This window comes from Rhinolophus ferrumequinum, chromosome 9 (assembly GCF_004115265.2).
Source record: "Rhinolophus ferrumequinum isolate MPI-CBG mRhiFer1 chromosome 9, mRhiFer1_v1.p, whole genome shotgun sequence".
In the NCBI taxonomy this organism is placed as follows: domain Eukaryota; kingdom Metazoa; phylum Chordata; class Mammalia; order Chiroptera; family Rhinolophidae; genus Rhinolophus; species Rhinolophus ferrumequinum.
Window position 1 is genome coordinate 66988310 of NC_046292.1, and position 19351 is coordinate 67007660.

At 34.8% G+C, this 19351-nt stretch overlaps 1 protein-coding gene across 1 annotated transcript in view; it reads left to right on the forward strand.

Moving 5' to 3' along the window:
- PKN2 (protein kinase N2) overlaps positions 1 to 19351 on the forward strand; it is a 113011-nt gene that overhangs the window by 60347 nt on the left and 33313 nt on the right. The window contains exons 4-7 of the mRNA XM_033114574.1: positions 7489 to 7606; positions 7935 to 8080; positions 8166 to 8379; positions 19041 to 19226. Of these exons, the coding sequence (XP_032970465.1) occupies positions 7489 to 7606; positions 7935 to 8080; positions 8166 to 8379; positions 19041 to 19226 (664 nt within the window). The remainder of the gene's footprint in view (positions 1 to 7488; positions 7607 to 7934; positions 8081 to 8165; positions 8380 to 19040; positions 19227 to 19351) is intronic.

The window sequence follows — 19351 nt, forward strand, 5'->3', positions numbered from 1 at the left end:
TTTATTTTTGAGACCATTTAATTACAGTTGACCTTCAATATTATATTAGTTTCAGGTATACAGCATAATGGTTAGACATTTGTATAACTTATGATGTGATTCCCTCCAATAAAATTATTACTCACCTGGCACCATACATAATTACAATATTATTGATTATATTCCCTATGCTGTACTCTATATCCCCATGACTATTTTGTAAGTACCAGTTTGTACTTAATCCCTTCACCTTTTTCACCCTGTCCCCATTCCCCCTCCCATCTGGCAAACATCAGTTTGTTCTCTATATTTGTAAGTTTGTTTCTGTTCTGGTTGTTTATTTATTTTGTTTTTTTTAGATTCCACATGAGTGAAATCATATGGTATTTGTCTGTCTCTGTTTGACTTATTTTTTAAATTGCTTTTTTCTACCTAAACCAATCAAGAAAAAATTTTGAGTGTATGAGTGAAGGGTATACAGGAACTTTCCATATTTGCAACTTATCTAGAATTCTAAAATTGTTCTAAAACAAAAAGTTTATTTTTAAAAATTTAGGTTCTAATGAGTTTTCTATCGATACATACAGGATTTTAGGAAAGGGCAAATGAAAAGACAGGACATTCTAGCACTGGTGATTATTTGGACCAGATCTGTGGTGTGGGTTCTTGGGGAATCTGTTATGGGTATATAAACGCCTAATTGAAAATCAGTTATGGGGAGCAGTTGTTACTAATGCACATGTGTCCTTGTTCTGAGGTATAATGTGGAAGAGAAAATGTTGAGAACCACTGAATCAGATTATCATGAAAATCTTTAAAATCTGGGGTTCTATAGTTGTATAATTTCCAAAAAGGCTTAGAAAGGTGGATTTTATAATAAATCCACGTTTCTACTCTCCGCTCATTTATTTCAAAGATTCTCTGCACATCAATGTTTCTTCCATATTTTAATAGCTATATTTCTTAAGTAATTTCAGAATAAAAATTGAGGTGGGGTTTTTGTTTGTTTTGTGGTTTGTTTTGTTTTTAGTTTAGGAAAAATTTGAAATCGGAATGAGGGGGAATCTTTGCTTGGAGCCATGCACCATACCTATCACCCAAATGAAGTTTGGGAAGCTGCAGAAAAGAGAGAAATGTGTATACGTTATAAATGAGATTTTTAAATCTTAGTTAAAATTAGATTATATGCTGTATTTCAAAAGCATTTTTAAATTATTTTTAGAGAAACATTTGTTTCTACTTGATACATATATGATACAGTACTTGGTAGCATATTAGTTCACTAACTTTGAACATTTATTATGTGTGGTAGAGTTGGTTTGTGTTTTTATTTTTAGTATTGACTTTTAGTTTAGGGATTTTTTTAATCTTTATCAAATGTTATTTTGGACTTTTTTAAAAGGTAAATACTGTGTTATTGGAACTGTGAATGCACCATATTAAACTAACTGAATGTTTTAAAATTAGAGTAACCCAACTACTACCCTCTGGTGTAAGGTTTTTAAATTTCGGGTTGTTTAGATTGAGAGGTTCATGAACCCTTTGAAGTTATAAGAAAAGTGAGTGTGTACGTTGATAGATGGATGAATGAGAAGGCCATAGGTTTCACCATATTCTCAAAGTGGTCTGTAGTATTGGCCGCCAAATTGAGCGGAGTTATGGACATATTAAAAATAAAACAGATAACTTTGATAACCATGAGTCCAAAACGAACAGGGCTGTGAGCAGCCTGCTAAACAAATAGGCGTTTTTCCAATAGCTTATATTTTTAATTAGGAGATTCATTAATTTGAGAAGGGTCAAGTGGAGGTCCAGAGCATATTAATAGCTGCTGTAGTTTCTGAGGTAGGTAGGCCTCTAGTTATTTCTGTCTATATTTGGACTTAACTGTTTTTGTTCATCATCTCTAAACCTCTCAAAGCGTCCTAGTGTATCTTTATGAGATATGTGATAATTGTAAATTGTAGTTATGTGGGATATTTAATTTTTTTCATTAAGGACTTGACAGTTTGATAGCTATTATGCTGGGCTCTGGAGTATGAATGAATATGAATGTAATATAGTGCCTTATATATAGTAGGTACTCAACAAGCAATATCTTCCTTTCAGGAGATCCACTATCTAAAAAGGAGGTATAACATGTAAATAATTACAGTATATAATAGTGGTATATGAATATACAAGTTACTTTAGAAGCACAGTAGAAAAGAATTATTTAACTGCCATAGAAATCTTTAAATCTTAGTATATGATTTTAAGGATGATTTGGAGTTGAAGAAGGAATTACCTTCTAGGGATGGTGATGTGGGTAAACCCAGTATATGCAGAGTAAGTAACTGTGGAATAGCATGGCTTGTTGTAAGAAATGGACGTGTTTTCGTATGGCTATCGCAGAGGCTCTTGACTGATTTCTTTCTTATCCCGCATATCTGAGGATAGGTAGAATGCACTTCTAATAGAATACACAGTCATCAACTCTAGTAGTCATTTTCAATGAAAAGGCCATGCCCTTATGGGAGAACAAATCTGAATCTCCAGAAAGGCACATTTTATTTGAGAAAAATCTTCTAGGTGATTCCAACAGGACTTTTTATTGTGTTCCCCACTGGTAGAGCTTTGAGTGAGGTATAATAAGAAGTGTAGCATAATTGAACGACAAACCAGATTATAAAGTACTTTGGACAAATTAAATCTCTGAGATTCTGTTTTATAAGATACAGAGCTGCTGAAAGACTTAGCAGAGAAAATACACGACCAGAATTGAAGTTTAGAAAGTTCATATCCATCTTCTTCAGACTTGAAGAATTAATTGGAGAGGGTCAAGTCTACAGGCAGCAAGTTTAAACAGGCTTTTGTGGTACTTCAGGTTTAATATGCTTCATCCCTTTTGCAACAGCAATGAAAGCAAAGAAGACAGGGTCAAAGCTATTCAGATAGAATAAATGCCTGGTGTTTAGATCTGAGAAAGAAGGCAGAGTCAAAGATGATTCTAGGTTGGTTATGTGGTGAGACTGGTGAATGGAAGTGCCCTTCACAACAATAGGTAATTCCCAGTGGAGAGTAAATTTGGAGACAGGGATGATTCATTCAGTTTGTAAGTAAACAATCATCTTCAGAACTCTGGTTATTGGATCCTCTATGACAAAATTATTACCCCAGGACATGGTATAGCCAGAGTTGTTTTAAATGGTCAGATAGATTTACTCTCCTGTTCAAAACCCTCTGGTAGCTTTCTAGCATGCTTAAAACAAAATCCAGAGTCTTTATATGACGCTGCAAATTCATACGTGATGTACCCTGGCAACCTTCTGATCTTTTCTTCTAAAACACTTCTGTTCTCTCTCCTTATGCTCTGGCTGTATTGGCTTCTTTGCTATCCCTTGAACATACCAAGCACACTCTTACCTCAGGGCCTTTGTATTTACTGTGTCTCTGCCTAGACATCTCTTTTCCCAAGTACCTTCATGCCTTTCTCTCTAACTTCATTACTTACAGTCTCTGCTCAGATGCTACCGCGTTAGCAAGCTCTTTACGATTACACTCTGTAAAATAACAAACCTTGTCTCTCCCTATCCCTTTTACTGAACACCAGTATCTGAAATTCTAATTTACACAATCAATTTTTTTTGTTATCTGTTATCAACAGAGTGTAAATTTCATGGCTCTTAAAGTAGCACCATTGGTTTTCAGAAGAACCTCTGAGGGCTAGATAAGACATGTGGAAGATGTTCCATTCATACATTCAGATGACAAACCAAGCTATTTATTAAAATTTGAGATTCTTACTACCCTCTGGGACTTTTTTCCTCTTTGTAAATGCTCCCAAGTCTTTTCATACTTTTTCCTCATTTGAAAATACCTGACCATCTATCTCTCCAGCCTCCCTCGCCCCAATCTTCCAATCTCAACATGCTACAATCTTATCTATATAAATAAACCACAAAACTCTTCTGGATTCCTTCAGCTAAAATTGATTCCATCTTTCTTTGAATTTTTCGTTGGCTACTTATAACCCGCTGATACATAATAATTATCTGTATCTCTTAAACTGTAAGTTTTATAGGGTAATATTGTAACTGATTAATTATTTTCACTGATGACATTTAACACATGCAAAGTAAGCCATACGTATGTGATTGAAAAATAAAGATAATGTTGGTTTATTTACTTCTAAAAGCTGTATGTGTGATATAGTTCATTATAATATCCCACTATGATTTGTAAAACAAATTATTATAAAATAAATATATAATTTGAAAATATTATAAAGTCTATGCTTTTTATTTATAATTATAAAATATTGTACATTCAAAATATAACTGTCAGGCATTGTAGAGTGCTAATTAACAATAGGTAACGACTTTAGTCTATTAGGTTGAACCATATGAAATTGCTGTTCAAAATCAGTCAGACATTGGCATTTTCATATGGTTCAACCTAATGTATATAAAAATCTTTCCAAACTCTTAGCATAGAAACCAGTAAACCAGCCCATATATTTTGGACCTTATCTCTTACCTTGAACATATTAGGTGCTCAATAAAAAAATAAGTGAATGCCTGAAAGCAAAAAACTGACAATAAAAATTCATTGAATTAGGAATAGAGACAGTAGAAATGTAATGGCTCTGTGTGATGTCAGAGGGATAGTGGATGGGGGGAGGGGGGTTCACACAGTGTGAGGGATGTAAATGATAAACGTCTAAGTATTACTTTGTCTTGTGCACCTGAAACTAATTTAAAAAAAAAGTCTAAAAGAAAAAAAATTCATTGAATTCGGGAAGTATAAGACTGACATGTCGTAACTGTAAATTGCCTTTGACAGGTAATATCCAATGTCAGTTTTAAAAGCCTTAATCATACTTTGACATCTGTGCACATCTTCCAAAATCTGTGTGGGAAAGTTCATTTACTTTTAAAATGAAATACAAATGCTCTTCCTTGCATGTTGAATTGAAATAGTTAAGAAAGGAGTATTTCCAAAGTAGTAAATAACAGGATTACTGTCTTTTCACGTAGTGATAAAATAATAAGAGTTACTTAGTTGAAAAGTATAGTATTATATAGTTTACTGAGTATTTATACTTTCACAATAGAACTTCATTAAATAAGGTAATCAAGATTTTTATTGCTTTAAAAGAACATTTTAATGCCAATCGTGCTAGGCAGTATAATTTTAGTTTTATCTAATGCGTGCAAAAGCTCTATATTTTAGAGAGTGGTATCTCCATTTACATAATTTTTTTCAAGAAACCTAAATCTTATAGAAGATAGGTAACTAACCCAAATTTACAAATATAATAAGATTTGAGCCCAAGTCTATCTAATTGCAAAACATATTTATCCCATTAAATTTGGAGCTTTGGAATACTAAGTTTTTCTGTTACTCTGATCTGGTCTCAAAGAAATAGAAAAGTTATTTCAAATCTTCAGTTTGTCTAATGTTCCTAATACTAGATAGAAGGAGGGATTAAAGTAAAAGTATTTTCATTTTAAATTCAAAAGGTGAATAGGTGTATTCATAAAGGCATGTGTAATAAGTCATAAACACCAAATTCAAGATAGTATCCTTAATGGTAAAGCATAATTAACAAATATTGTGTATGTGTGTGTGTATTTCTTCATGGTATAAATTAATATTTAAGGGACTTAGTAAACTAAGAGTCCAGTTCCTTAGTATGAAATCTTAATACTTTATTTAATAAAGAATAAAATCTGACTAGAAGCTCTTAAATGACTGACTTTGGGAGCAAGAAAGAAATGGAAGAAAAATTCACAAATTTGGTAATTGCTTTTTCTTCCACTGTATAGTAAGCTAGTTTGGGGTTTAACATAATATAGTTTAGCTCACTTCCTTTTTTTTCTCTTATATTATAGCAATATTGTTTTTCTCACCATATGTGTCTCCCCATCCTGCCCTTTATTCAGTGTCATAGTCCTGTGTGTGTGTTTGACTTACTGAAATGACACTGTGCATCTGATGCTTGTCTCTTAGCTTCTAGTCTGGAGTATCCTGGCAAATACAGGTTGCTTGTGTGTTATTTCCAAATCAATACTGACCGCCTTAGTAGTGATAAAAGTAGATGCTAAAATAATATGCAAAAATTGGCCTTTCTTGTGAATAAGAGCTTCCTAACTTGATGCTGTTTTATTTATCATTTCGTTTTTTTGTGGATTGAAGCCTACCAGACTTTGACAACTAATGTAACAGTCTAAGCAGGACATAGCATTAACTTCTGTTACTTTTAATACAGAACTTTTGAGAAAAAAAATCCTATATTAGTTTTCTATAGCTGCTGTAATTACCACAAATTTAATGGCTTAAAACAACACAAATTTATTATGTTACAACTTTGTAATTGAGAAGTTTGAAATGGATCTCACTGAGGTAAAATCAAGGTGTTAACAAGGTGTGTTCCCTTCTAGAGGATATAGAGGAGAATTCCTTTCCCTGTTCTTTCCAGCTTCTAGAGGCTGCCCACATTCCTTGGCTCATGGTCCTTTGGCTTCAAAGCCAAAATAGCAGGTTTAGTTCTTTTCACATCACTCTGACCTCTTCATCTACCTCCCTGTTCTACATTTAGGAACTCTTGTGATTACATTTGGCCCTCCAGGGTAATCTCTGTATTTTAAGATTGGGTGATTAACAACCTTAATTCCATCTGTTGTCTTAATTCCCCATTGACATGTAAAGTAACATGCACAAAGGTCCAGAGATTAGGATATGAACATCTTTCGGTGGATCATTATTTTGCCTACCACAGTTCCTAAAATAGTAAGTTTTTTGTGACTCTAATATTCAGTGTTACTGAAACTAAACTGAGATAAAACAGTAACATTATTTCACTTAATTCAGGACCTTTCTTAAAGTCTTAAGAGATGACAAGTTTATTCACTATAACTTCCAATCCAGCTTGGTTGAGAAGGTCTCATTTTTTGACATTCGGGAATTTCTAAGGACCTTCTCATTATCTCCAGTGTTGACAAATGCCGCTTCCTTTATCAGAAATTAAGAGAACACAAATATTATCTATAATTAACTGTTTTTAAAATGTGCCTACATATGTGAAGCTCCATGAAAATTTAACTATAATTACAGTAATACGATAGGAAGAGATTTTCTAAAATTTTTGGCTTAGTTACTGAGGTATCCATCCATCACATACAGTGCTTCTAAGTATGAGAGTTATTGACCGTGGTACAGGAAAATTCTTTGTATTTTGTATAAAGCAAAGAAAGAAAATTACAAATATGAATTTGGATTTTTTTAAAAACAGTAATAAGATTCACTTGCTTTCTTTCACATTGTCTTAACTAATGGAGTTGCTTTTCTCTTTTATCAACTTGATGGCTTTTTAAAATAAATGTATCTACAAGTATATATATTTTAGTGCTCATAGTGTTCTTTTAACTGTTGTTTTTCACTTGTTGATCTCAATTGATCTTATTTAGTAGCTATGAAAATGTTTTGTCTTTTTATCGATTACCTTTTCAAACTTATTTTTAATAGGATCGGAAACTCCATGGCACAGCTCAGCAGCTGCTCCAGGACAGCAAGACAAAAATAGAAGTGATACGAATGCAGATTCTTCAGGCAGTCCAGACCAATGAATTGGCTTTTGATAATGGTGATGGAATAGAAATTGTCATTCTTAGTATTATGGGCATATGGTACTAAATAAATTTTACGTAAGAAAGAAGTAGTGGTTTAAAATTGAGGAGGAAGCATTATGGGGTTTTGTTTTGTTTTTTATCTTGAGTCTTTAACTTTTGAGTTTTGATCTAAAAAAGACTATCTCAGCATCGTATCTGTTAAGTATTACTTTAGTGTTTATTGCTTTAAGGACTAACTTTTAATGTTGTAAGAATTCATTTTTCTTTTTCATGAGTTTTAATCACTGCATATTAGAAAGTTGAGTAAATGGTTCAATTACATTTTTTTTTTTTCTCCTGTAGCAAAACCTGTCATAAGTCCTCTTGAACTTCGGATGGAAGAATTAAGGCATCATTTTAGGATAGAGTTTGCAGTAGCAGAAGGTGCAAAGAATGTAATGAAATTACTTGGCTCAGGAAAAGTAACAGACAGAAAAGCACTTTCAGAAGTAATTTTAAAACATTTTTAATTTAATATATTATTCAAAGAATGTAGTTATTTAGGTGACAACAATTGTCTTTTCCCTGTTTAAGGCTCAAGCAAGATTTAATGAATCAAGTCAGAAGTTGGACCTTTTAAAGTATTCATTAGAACAAAGATTAAATGAACTTCCCAAGAATCATCCCAAAAGCACTATCATTATTGAGGAGCTTTCACTTGTTGCATCTCCAACACTAAGTCCACGTCAGAGCATGATATCTACACAGAACCAGTACAGCACGCTGTCCAAGCCGGCAGCACTGACAGGTATGTGGCACATAGCTCCTGATTACTTTGGGTGCTTTTTTGGCTATATCTGCTCCTGGTTTAATAAATGAATAAAAACTGCACAGATTTTTGAAATGTTGTGGCAAGATACACATAACATAAAGCTTATTATTTTAACCATTTTAAAATATACAATTCAGAGACATTAGTATATTTACAATGTTGTGTAACTAGCACTACTGTCTAGTTCCCGAGCATTTTTATTACCCCAAAAGGAAACCCTGTACTCATTAAGTAGTCACTCCACGTTCCCTGCAACTCCCAGCAATCGTTACTGGCTTGTCATTTCCATAGATTTGTCTATTCTAGATATTTCCTATAAATGAAATTATATATTTATGACATTCTGTGTCTAGCTTTTTTCATTCAGTGTACTGTTTTCAAGGTTCATTCTTATTGTAGCATGTATCAGTACTTCATTCCTTTTTATGGCTAAATAATACTTCATTGTGCAGGTATATACCAGATTTTGCTTATCCATTCATCAGTTGTTGTTTCTACCTTTTAACTATTGTGAATAGTTTTGCTATGAACATTTGTGTACAGGATTTCAGTTATTTTGGATATAGGATAGATAACCTAGGAGAACTAGGTCATAGGGTAATTTTATGTTTATTTTTATGAGGAACTGTCAAACTGTTTTCCACAGAGGCTGCATCATTTTATATCATCAGCAGCAGTGTGTGAAGGTTCCAGTTTCTCTATGTCTATAATACGTCATCTACATATTGCGTTGTGTTTTCACTACCCAGAGTCAGTTCTCTTTCTGTCACCGTATATTTAACGCCCTTTCCCTCTTATACCACTCTCTTCCCTCCTTACCCTCTGGTAACCACTAAACTATTGTCTGTGTCTATGAGTTTTTGTTTGTTTTGTTCATTTGTTGCTTTCAGTTTTATATCCCACATATGAGTAAAGTCATATAGTTCTCAACTTTTTCTGGCTTATTTTGCTTACCATGATAATCTCAATATCCATCTATCCATGTTGTCAACATCCATCCATGTTGTTACAAATGGCAGTATTTCATCTTTTCTTATGGCTTCTTTATCGAAAATTATCTGCCCACGTATATATGGGTTTATTTCTGGGTTCTCAATTCTATTCCATTAGTCTGTGTATCTGTTTTTCTGCCAATACAGTGCTGTTTTGATTATTATTTTGCAGTATAAATTGAAATCTGGGAGTGTGATACGTCCAGCCTTGTTCTTTTTGCTTAGGATTGCTTTGGCTATTTGGGGTCTTTTGTGATTCTATAAAAATCTGATTTTTTGTTCTATTTCTTTAAAAATGCCATTGGGATTTTGATGGGGATTGCATTAAACCTGTATATTGCTTTGGGTGATAGGGCTATTTTATGCCTTACACTTAGCTGTTTCTCTGTCCTAAGACATTGCATAGTTGGGTGAAAAAAAGGCAAGCCCTTTGTGTTAGTTCTTCAGGGAGCACGTAGACAGGTCAAAACAGGTGACCACAGTTGAGAAAGAGGTCTTGTGTGCTCCTTCAGGCATGAGGAACTATACAAGGAATGCAGGCTATCTTAAAGACCATCACCAAGCCCTTGGGGGAGAGGGTGGAATGAGGCAAAGGTACGATAAACTGCCGACTGCCGCAAAGCACGAAACTCTCCTACTGTATATTGATAGCCTTTTTTGGTTAGGTATTTGCTTGGTTGCAGTCAACTTTTGACTGTTTTACAGATTTCCGATAAAGATTCTAATAGTTCTTGTTTGTTGTTTAAGTACTGTTGGTAAACAGTATTCGCTTCAGATGCACGATACAGAGATTGCACATTTACGTGGCTTACAATGTGATCACCAGCCTTGGTCATATTTCTCGTCACTGTACAAACTTACCACATTATTTTTTCCTACTGTTGTCTACTGATGTCGCCGCCAGTGGCGGCGACCCAAAAGAAAGCGATTCAAGTAAAATTGCATCATTCTCAAAGGGTGCCGCTCCGATTGACCTATTGACCGAAGATGACGCAGGAGGGATGTTTTTCCATTTGTGGAAATTTCTAAATCTGCCGGGAAACAAGTCGGGCCGGGTGAGTGGGTGGGTGAAAGGGCGCCTCAGAGTCGAAATTTCCAAGTCCACTCTGGGGACCCCTAAATCGGAAAAGGAGTGTGGGTTAGTACGTCCGAGGACGCGGCAGAACGCCCGGTCATAAGCGTTGGTAAAGAAAAGTTTCCAAAGCCGCGTTCCGCTGCCGCCGTGGTGTCCAACTGCCCGCTGCGCTCTGGTCGTGAAACGCATAGCGCGTTGAATCGGGAGGTGGCTGGACTCCCGGGCCGTCGGCCATGAGTGTCGGCCGTGAGTCCCGCCGCCTGGGTATCCCGATCCCGATCCGTCCGGCTAACCTGGCGCTGGCGGTCGGTGCTCGGGCGCCACTGGTACAAACAGTTTGTGCTAGGTTTTTTGTTTGTTTTGTTCCTGTGTGTCTGTGGAGAAACTGCCTTTGGACTTTGCCACTCCTCCATGTTCTCTGACCATCACCTACAAAGGTTTTTATGGCCTATTTGAATAAATCCTTGAATTATCAATCTGAATATCTACCAAAGCTTTGCCTTAAAAATAACGTCATTCAGTATTTTAAAGATATGAAAGTGTTCATACTACCATATTCTAGTAACTTTGGTTGTTTTATACTAATCAATTTTATACTATGGCAAACTTCTACATTAAAACTTGCAGGACAGATTTAACAGTTAAACTATACTGTTAGCACTGTTAGCCTCTGTCTAAACCTGCAGTTACCAAATTGAGTTCGTAAATCTGAAGCACCCTGGGATGCCAAAATCAATTCACAGGGGTACAACAGGATACTTTAAGTTGTTGAGGAAAATACAGTGTTACTTCACTTACTAGTCACCATTTTCAAAGGAACTTAGGGTATTTACAGTTTTCAGCGTTAGGTGGTGCTACATTCCTTTCATTGATGTCATGTTGATGAAGCTGGCTTATCCTTCATTGCTGTCATAATAAATACCATGTGAAATCATCGTGGAATAGGAAATAAGGATGGCAGTTTTTCCAATCAAATTCCAAAGTCTGAGACATTATATAGTACCCAATGAGTATTCACATCCCATTAGAAAGTAGCCATGCTTATGTAAGAATGAAAATAAAGTTACTTTTTCTTTCCACTTATTTGTATGTATTTTTTCAAATCGTTATTTGTTACAATATCCTATGAAATAGAACTAAGTATATCAGACTAGGAGCATAGTGAAAGAATTGAGACACTAGTGTACTATGAAATGAGAAGGCTTGGGAACCTCTGTTTTAAACCTTCCATTTTATTTAAAGCATTTTAAATATTTATTATTTAAAATGTTTTAAATATTTATTATTTAAAGTGTTTTATCTTTCTAGCTGCATCTTTTATAACTCCTACCATAAAACTTTTATCACAATTAAACTGGTTTGTGCACAGTGCCTGTTTAATGCGTTTGCCTTATTATCCATCTTTTTATTGTATATTTTAAAATCAAAAGTGGAATATAGACCTGTGAAGAGCAAAGACCTGTGATCTACCTACATGTAATACGAGCCCCTAGCACAGAACACTACACATTCAGCAGATACAGTAGTCCGCCCTTATTATCTGAGGCAAATACATTTCAAGACTTCCAGTGGATGCCTAAAACCACAGATAGAACTGAACTCTTGATACACTTTTTTTCCTAGACATACATACCTATGATAAAGTTTAATTTATAAATTAAGCACAGTAAAGATTAACAAGAGTAAAATAGAACAATTATAACAATATTCTTTAATAAAAGTTATGTGAATGTGGTATCTCTCCCTCCTCCCTCATTCTCTCTCTCTCTCTCTCTCTTTCTCTCTTTCTCTCTCTTCCTCCCTCCCTCTCAAAATAATCTTATTGTGCTGTACTCATCCTCTTTCTGTGATGATGTGAAATGATAAAATGTCAAACCTGTTCCTGAATGTGTATAACTATTCCTTGTACTAACTGGCTTGGTGTCACTTATTTCAGGGGATCCCTTGCTGAAGTCTTCGTGTATGCTCAATATTTTCTGGTGCAACATGTTGCTTATCAGTCGGAACATGTTTTCTGTTCATGTCTCCGCCCACAAATTTAACTTCTTTTCCATCTTATCTAAGCACTTATCATGCATTGTAGCAATAACTTTTGCAATGTGACGTGCAACAGCAAAATTAGCACGAACTTCTTTTTCCTTCTTCACAGTGTTACGGATAGATTTGTTCTTAACCATAGATCTTAACTTTAGCATAGAATTTTTCTTTTTTTATTCCTTACTAAGTTGAGAATTTTCACCTTTATATTTAAGGAAATATTTTACAGGTTTCCTTTGGCATATCCGAATTGCCGACATCACTACTCTTGCACTTTGGGGTCAGTAAGTAAAATAAAGGTTACTTGGACACAAGCACTTCGATACCATGACAATCGATCTGATAACCGAGACAGCTATTAAATGACTATGGGGTGGGGAGCATATGGAGCATGGATACACTGAACAAAAGGATGATTCATGTCCTGGGCAGGAAGGAGCAGAATAGTGCGAGATTTCATTACGTGACTCAGAACAGAATACAATTTGAAATTTACGAATTGTTTATTCCTAGAATTTTTCATTTAATATATTCAGACCAAGGTTGATGGGTGACCAAAACCATAAAAAGTGAAACTGCAGACAAGGGAGCACTAGTGTACTTGGTAAATACGTATTATTTAATAATAAGGTAGGGACTGTACTTAGATAAATTATCTAAGTTCCACCATCTTATGGTTCAATGCTGAACGTAGGAATATTCAAGGATTTCTGAATGATTCATTGATTAAAATATGGTTGTCAATATTTGGAAATTAATATTTCTAGAAAAGTAATAAAACCATGGTTTAGAATGTCAGCTGATATGACTAGAAATTTTTTTTCTTTTCTATTCTGGTTGGCTCCACTCCCCAATTGTTAACCTCTTTTCAGTTCTCTCTTTCCCTGTTTTTAATTCTCTTAGTGAACTTGACTCAATGTGATTTAAATTGTTAGTTTAAAAGAAGTTATAATTTTTAAGACATTTTGGTTTTCTTTTAAAAAATCCTTTAAGTTTCTACTGGATCTTAAACTAAATATGGGTTAACTAGGAAGAGAAATAGTACTGGTATTAATAAAAGACTAGACATGATGAAGGATTAGCATGGATAAGTAGTAGGATCACTTACTGTCAGTTTTTCACTGAAGGCTATTATTTATGGTTTGTCTCATTTATACTCTGGTTTATTTTGTGGTCATGTGATTATAATATTGCAGTTTGTATATTTGTTGCTACCGTGTTTCCCTGAAAATAAGACCAGGTCTTATATTAAGTTTTGCTCCAAAAGACACATTAGGGCTTTATGTTCAGGGGATGTCCTCCTGAAAAATCATCCTAGGGCTTATTTTCCAGTTAGGTCTTATTTTGAGAGAAACAGGGTACTTTGATATAAGGTGTAATTGAATCTTGTTGGTCCACATTGTGAGACATTTACTAGTTTTTATAAAAGATTTCCTCAGAATTAAAAAATGTTAGTTGTACCGAGATGAAATGCTGAATTAGTAAAATGGATATAAACTAGTTTTTCTAGAAACTTAAGTAAAAATACATTTACTTGGTTTAATGGAATTCATAGGTACTGCTTATGAAAATAAACATTTACTTCTTGGGTTTGCTTGTTTTCAAATTTTCATATTGTGGGTTATAAAAGTAAAAAAAATGTAATTTTAAGCTATTTCTAATATGGTTATATGCAGTTTCAATTGTGTTACCTCATTAAAGATAGAAACTTCTAGATACTTAACAAAGATCTTAAATCCCTCCAGATTTGTTTTCCAAATGAAAGCAGGTGTTGAACATTGTCATTTCCTAATAGTATAATTATTAAAATATTTAATAAGCTACCAGGGTTTGAAGTAGTAGCCAGATGTTTACAGTTTCCCTGGGATGACTTTTACAACTGAGCATTTACAGTGAAATTGAGCTAAGTTTGCCACTTTAACAACAAAAAAACAAAACACAAATATAAGTTGTTTCTTTTGAACTAAAAGTAAAATGAAATCTATTATACTTAATCACCTTAACACTTTATAGTTAGATAAGATTTCTGTAGACTAACCAAACATAAGATTGAATCTTCCCCCACCCCACCTTTACCAGCTTTATTGAGACATAATTTACATACCATAGAATTGATTCATTTTAAGCATACAGTTTTACAATTTTTAGTAAATACGTATAGTTGTGCCACTGTAGAAGTTTTATTGACGTATAATTGACGTACAATTAACTATCTATATTTAAAGCTGTAATTTGAGAGGTAATTTGTCATATAAAGTCGTGAAACCATCACCACAATCAAGATAATTACTATATCCATCATCCCACAAAGTATCCTCTTGTGCCTCTATGTAATCCCTCTTTCCTGCTCTTCATCTTCTCCCTTCTCACAACTGTCCCCAGGCAATTACCGACCTGTTTTCTGTCATTACATAATAGTTCGCATTTTGTAGAATTTTATATCAATGGAATCACAATATATACTGTTTTCTTTGTGTTGGAGAGGGGCTTAATCTGTCCTTTTTCACTCTGAATATTTTGATACTCATCTGTGTTATGTGTATCAACATCAATATTAGTAGCAGTTCGATTCTGTGACAACACCATAATTTGTTTACCTATTCACCCATGATTGATATTTGGGTTGTTTTCATTTTGTACTTTTTCAAATGTAGCTGCTAGTAACATCCATGTACAGTTTTTGCATAAACAGATTTTACTTCATTTGAGTAAATCCCTAGGAATGGTATGGCTGGATCACATGAGTTGTGATCAAACAATACATTGAATGTTTAAATAAGAAATTTTTTACAGTAAAAGACACATTGCCATTAATCCCCCTCAAAATAATCCTTTCACTGCAAACACAATTATCCCATCATTCTTGCCACTTTCTGAAGCAGTTCTGAAAGTCCTCTTTCATGAGTGTCTTCAGTTGCGCTGTCGTGGCTGCCTCGATGTCCTAAATCGATTCAAAACATTTACCTTTCATGGTCATTTTGACTTTGGGGAAGAGCCAGAAATCACATGGAGCCAGAAGTCCAGTGAATAAAGTGGATGAGGACACACCGTAATGTTTTTATCTGATAGAAATTGCCGTACCAGAAGCGATGTGTGACACAGAGCCTTTCCGTTGTGATCACAAAATATGATGAATACTGCTGCTGAGTGCCATCCAACGGAAAGGCAGGATCTTCAGTACAGGAAGGGGCGCATCAAACCTTAGTAACGGTGTGTGACAAGTTTCAACTTGTTTGGTGCAGTCAGTTGTGTGTGAGCAACGGTTGAGATAAAGTGTGTTTTATAATGTGCCGTAAATCATCCTCCATCATTACAATGTTCCATGTTACACATCGCTTCTGGTGCAGCAGTTTCTGTCAAATACAAACATTATGATGTGTCCTCATCCACCTTTTTTAGTGGATCTAGCACTATGCGACTTCTGACTCTTCCCCAAAGTCAAAATGAGTTAGGACATCAAGGCAGCCACGACAACACAAAAGACATGAGGACTTCCAGAACTGCTTCAGAAAGGGGCAAGAATGATGGGATATACCTGTTGAAGCCAGGGGGATTTTGAGGGGAATTAATGACAATGTGTCTTTCACTGTAATAATTTTTTTATTTATTTAAACATTCACCATATTGTTTGATCACACCTTGTATGGAAGTTTGCTGATAATGGATTCTTTATCCATTTTTATATATGAAAAGTCTTCACTTTTGAAAGGTATTTCCAGTGGATTTAAAATTGACTTCACAGTTTATTTTTTTCTCAGTACTTTAAAGATGTTGCTTTTCTGTCTTGTTTCCATTGTTTCTGATGAGAAATCCGCTGCCATCCTAATCTTTGTAGATAACATGGCTTTTTTCTCTGGCTGCTATCCTGTTTTGAGATAGTTGATTATTGTAAACTTTGGCATAGCTTACTTATTTTTCTTTTGCTTGGTGTTCATTAAACTTCTTGAATACTTCTTCGGTTTATAGTTTTCAAAAATTTAGAAAATTTTCAGCTATTCTTTCAAATATATTTTTTTCCCCTCTTCTGAGGGACTTCAATTATACATATATTAGGTCATTTGAAGTTAAACTCACAGTTCACATATGTACTGTAACTGTTACTTTCCCCTCAAGTCTTTCTGTCTCCTGTTTATCATTTCTATTGCTATAGCTTCAAGTTCACTAGCCTTTTCTTTTGCAGTGTACAATCTATTACCAATCCCATCCAGTGTATTTTTCTTTAAATCTCAGGTATTGTGGTATTCATCTCTAGAAATTTGTTTTGGGTTTTTTTTATTTCTTTCATGTCTCTCTATTCTCTATCTTTGAACAGATGGAATATAATTCTAACAACTGTGTGAATGTCTTTATCTGCTAATCCTAACATTTAGGTTGGTTTTCATTTGATTTTTTTTTTCTTATCATGGTTTCTAGTTTTCTGTTTATTTGCTTGCCTGGTATGATAGGGACAATTTTTAAAAATGACCCTCGGGACACCTCCCCTATGAATATGATGGGACATCACTTCTGTGATACGTCGTATGTCATATGGAAAGGGAATTTTCCTTATGTGATTAAGAATACTAATCAGTTGACTCTGAGTTAATGTAAAAGGCAATTATCTGAGTAGGCCTAATATAATCACATGAGCCCCTTAAAGCAGAGAATTTTCACCGACTTGTGGCAAAAAGAGAAGTCAGAGAGATCTGAATCATGAAAAGGATTCTGTGTGCCATTGCGTGCTCGAAGATGAATGGAGCCACATGAGGAGAAATGCAGGTAGCCTCTAGAACTTGGAAACGGCCCCTGGCAAATAGCCAGCAAGAAAATGGGTCCCCAGTTCTATGGCTGCAAGGAACTGGATTCTGCCAACCATCTGAATGAAGTCGAAAGCAGATTCTTCTTCAGAGCTTCCAGATAAGAGCCTGGACTGGCAGACAAGATGATTTCAGCTTTGTGAGATCTTTAGCAGAGAGTACAGACCATTCCACCTAGACTCTGACCTACAGAACTGTGAGATAATGGGTACTGTTTCAAGCCACTGTGTTTGTGGTAATTGATAATGCAGGAAGAGAAAACAAATACAGCTGGAAGTCTCTGATTCGATGCCAGAGTTTTTGAATTTTAGCTTGTTGGTTGCTGGATATTGTTTGTATTCCTGTAAATATTCTTGAGCTTCGTTCTAGGTCAGAGATAAGTTACTTGGAATTGGAAACAGTTTGATCTTTTGGGTATTGCTTTTAAGATTTGTTGTGTGGGACCAGAGCGTTGTTTAGTCTAACAGTAGGTATTCTCTACTACTGAGGCAAGACTGAATACTTGGTCAGGGGCACACTCTGTCCATCTCAGGAGTTCTGTCTCTGGTCAGTTGTCTACTTTTCCTTCACTCTGCCTGCTAACTGCAGCCGCTTTGGTCAGTTCAGCCTCAGTTCTGTCTCATTACTCTCAATTCTGTCTCCTTAACTCAGGTAGTCCACTTGGCTCCCACTGCCTGCACTGTGTCCTGGATATTCTCAAGGCAGTAAGCTAGATCAATCTTAGGGTTCATCTCATTTGTTTTCCATGTCTTGCAGATCGCTGTTTTCATTTTCTGATGTCCAATATCTTTAATACTGTTTTTTTCAAATATTTTGTCTGATTTTTTTAGTTGTTTGAATTGAAGGAAAATCCAGGCTTTTTTTAACTCTTAAAAAAGTCCTTTGGTTACTTTTAAATAATTAAAGACTTTAAATAAAATTAAGCTTAATCATTTAAATGTAATGGGACAGCTTTTACTAGGAAATACTCTTCCTAAAGTGTCATGCTGTTTGTAACGTCTAAAATTTTAATACTGAAGCACCGTTTTTAAATTCTAGTACTCAAAGTCTAGCCCAAATGATTAGAAAGCCATATCTCCAGATGCCCTAATTCACAATTCCTCATTTTCATTTGAACACCTTTAGTATTTATTTGCCTAAGGAAATTGCAATTATTTTTTGCTTGGATAACTACAACTCATAATTATTTGACTAAACTATTAGAATGGAAAGATAATGTTATTTTATGTTTCCAAATAGAACAGAAACCCATTTATTTTGTTACAAAACAAACTAACGTCCCTTTCTATATTAGCTACATACCTGTTAAACACAGCTGTTGTTCACATAGTCAGACTTCTAAGTTCTGTATGTTTATTTTAATAATTATATTATTTAACTTTATATTTCCCCTCCCACATGTTCTATCCACATAATTCTGTAATTCTTCCGTGTGATTATAGAAGTGAGTATTCAGATACACAAGAAGTTTATGTAACTTGTTTTATGCTCTACAGTTAGTTTTTGGGAGCTGCTGTTCTATGAAATATATTGTAGTTGTCTTAAGAGTTTTTAATAGGTTTCTCTAATGAAAATCGGAATGATGATAGTTACCTCACAGATCCTCTGGGAGAAGAGATTTTGCTATTTTAGCAGATCTTCCCTCCCACCCCACCCCCATTTCTGAAATGGTAACAAAGAAATTGTTCTATATATTAAAAATTGATGTTCTTATTTGATACTTGTTTATGTTAACAGGTACCTTGGAGGTTCGTCTTATGGGCTGTCAAGATATCCTAGAGAATGTTCCTGGACGGTCAAAAGCAACATCGGTTGCACTACCTGGTTGGAGTCCAAGTGAAACCAGATCATCTTTCATGAGCAGAACGAGCAAAAGTAAAAGTGGAAGTAGTCGAAATCTCCTAAAAACTGATGACTTGTCCAGTTCAGTAACCAGATTTTTTAATAATTTTATAGCAAATTAAAGGGCCTATACAAAGGACTCAGCACTGGGGACAGAGTAGAATGAAGAGGGTCAAAGTTGGACAAAAACCTTTAAAATTATGATT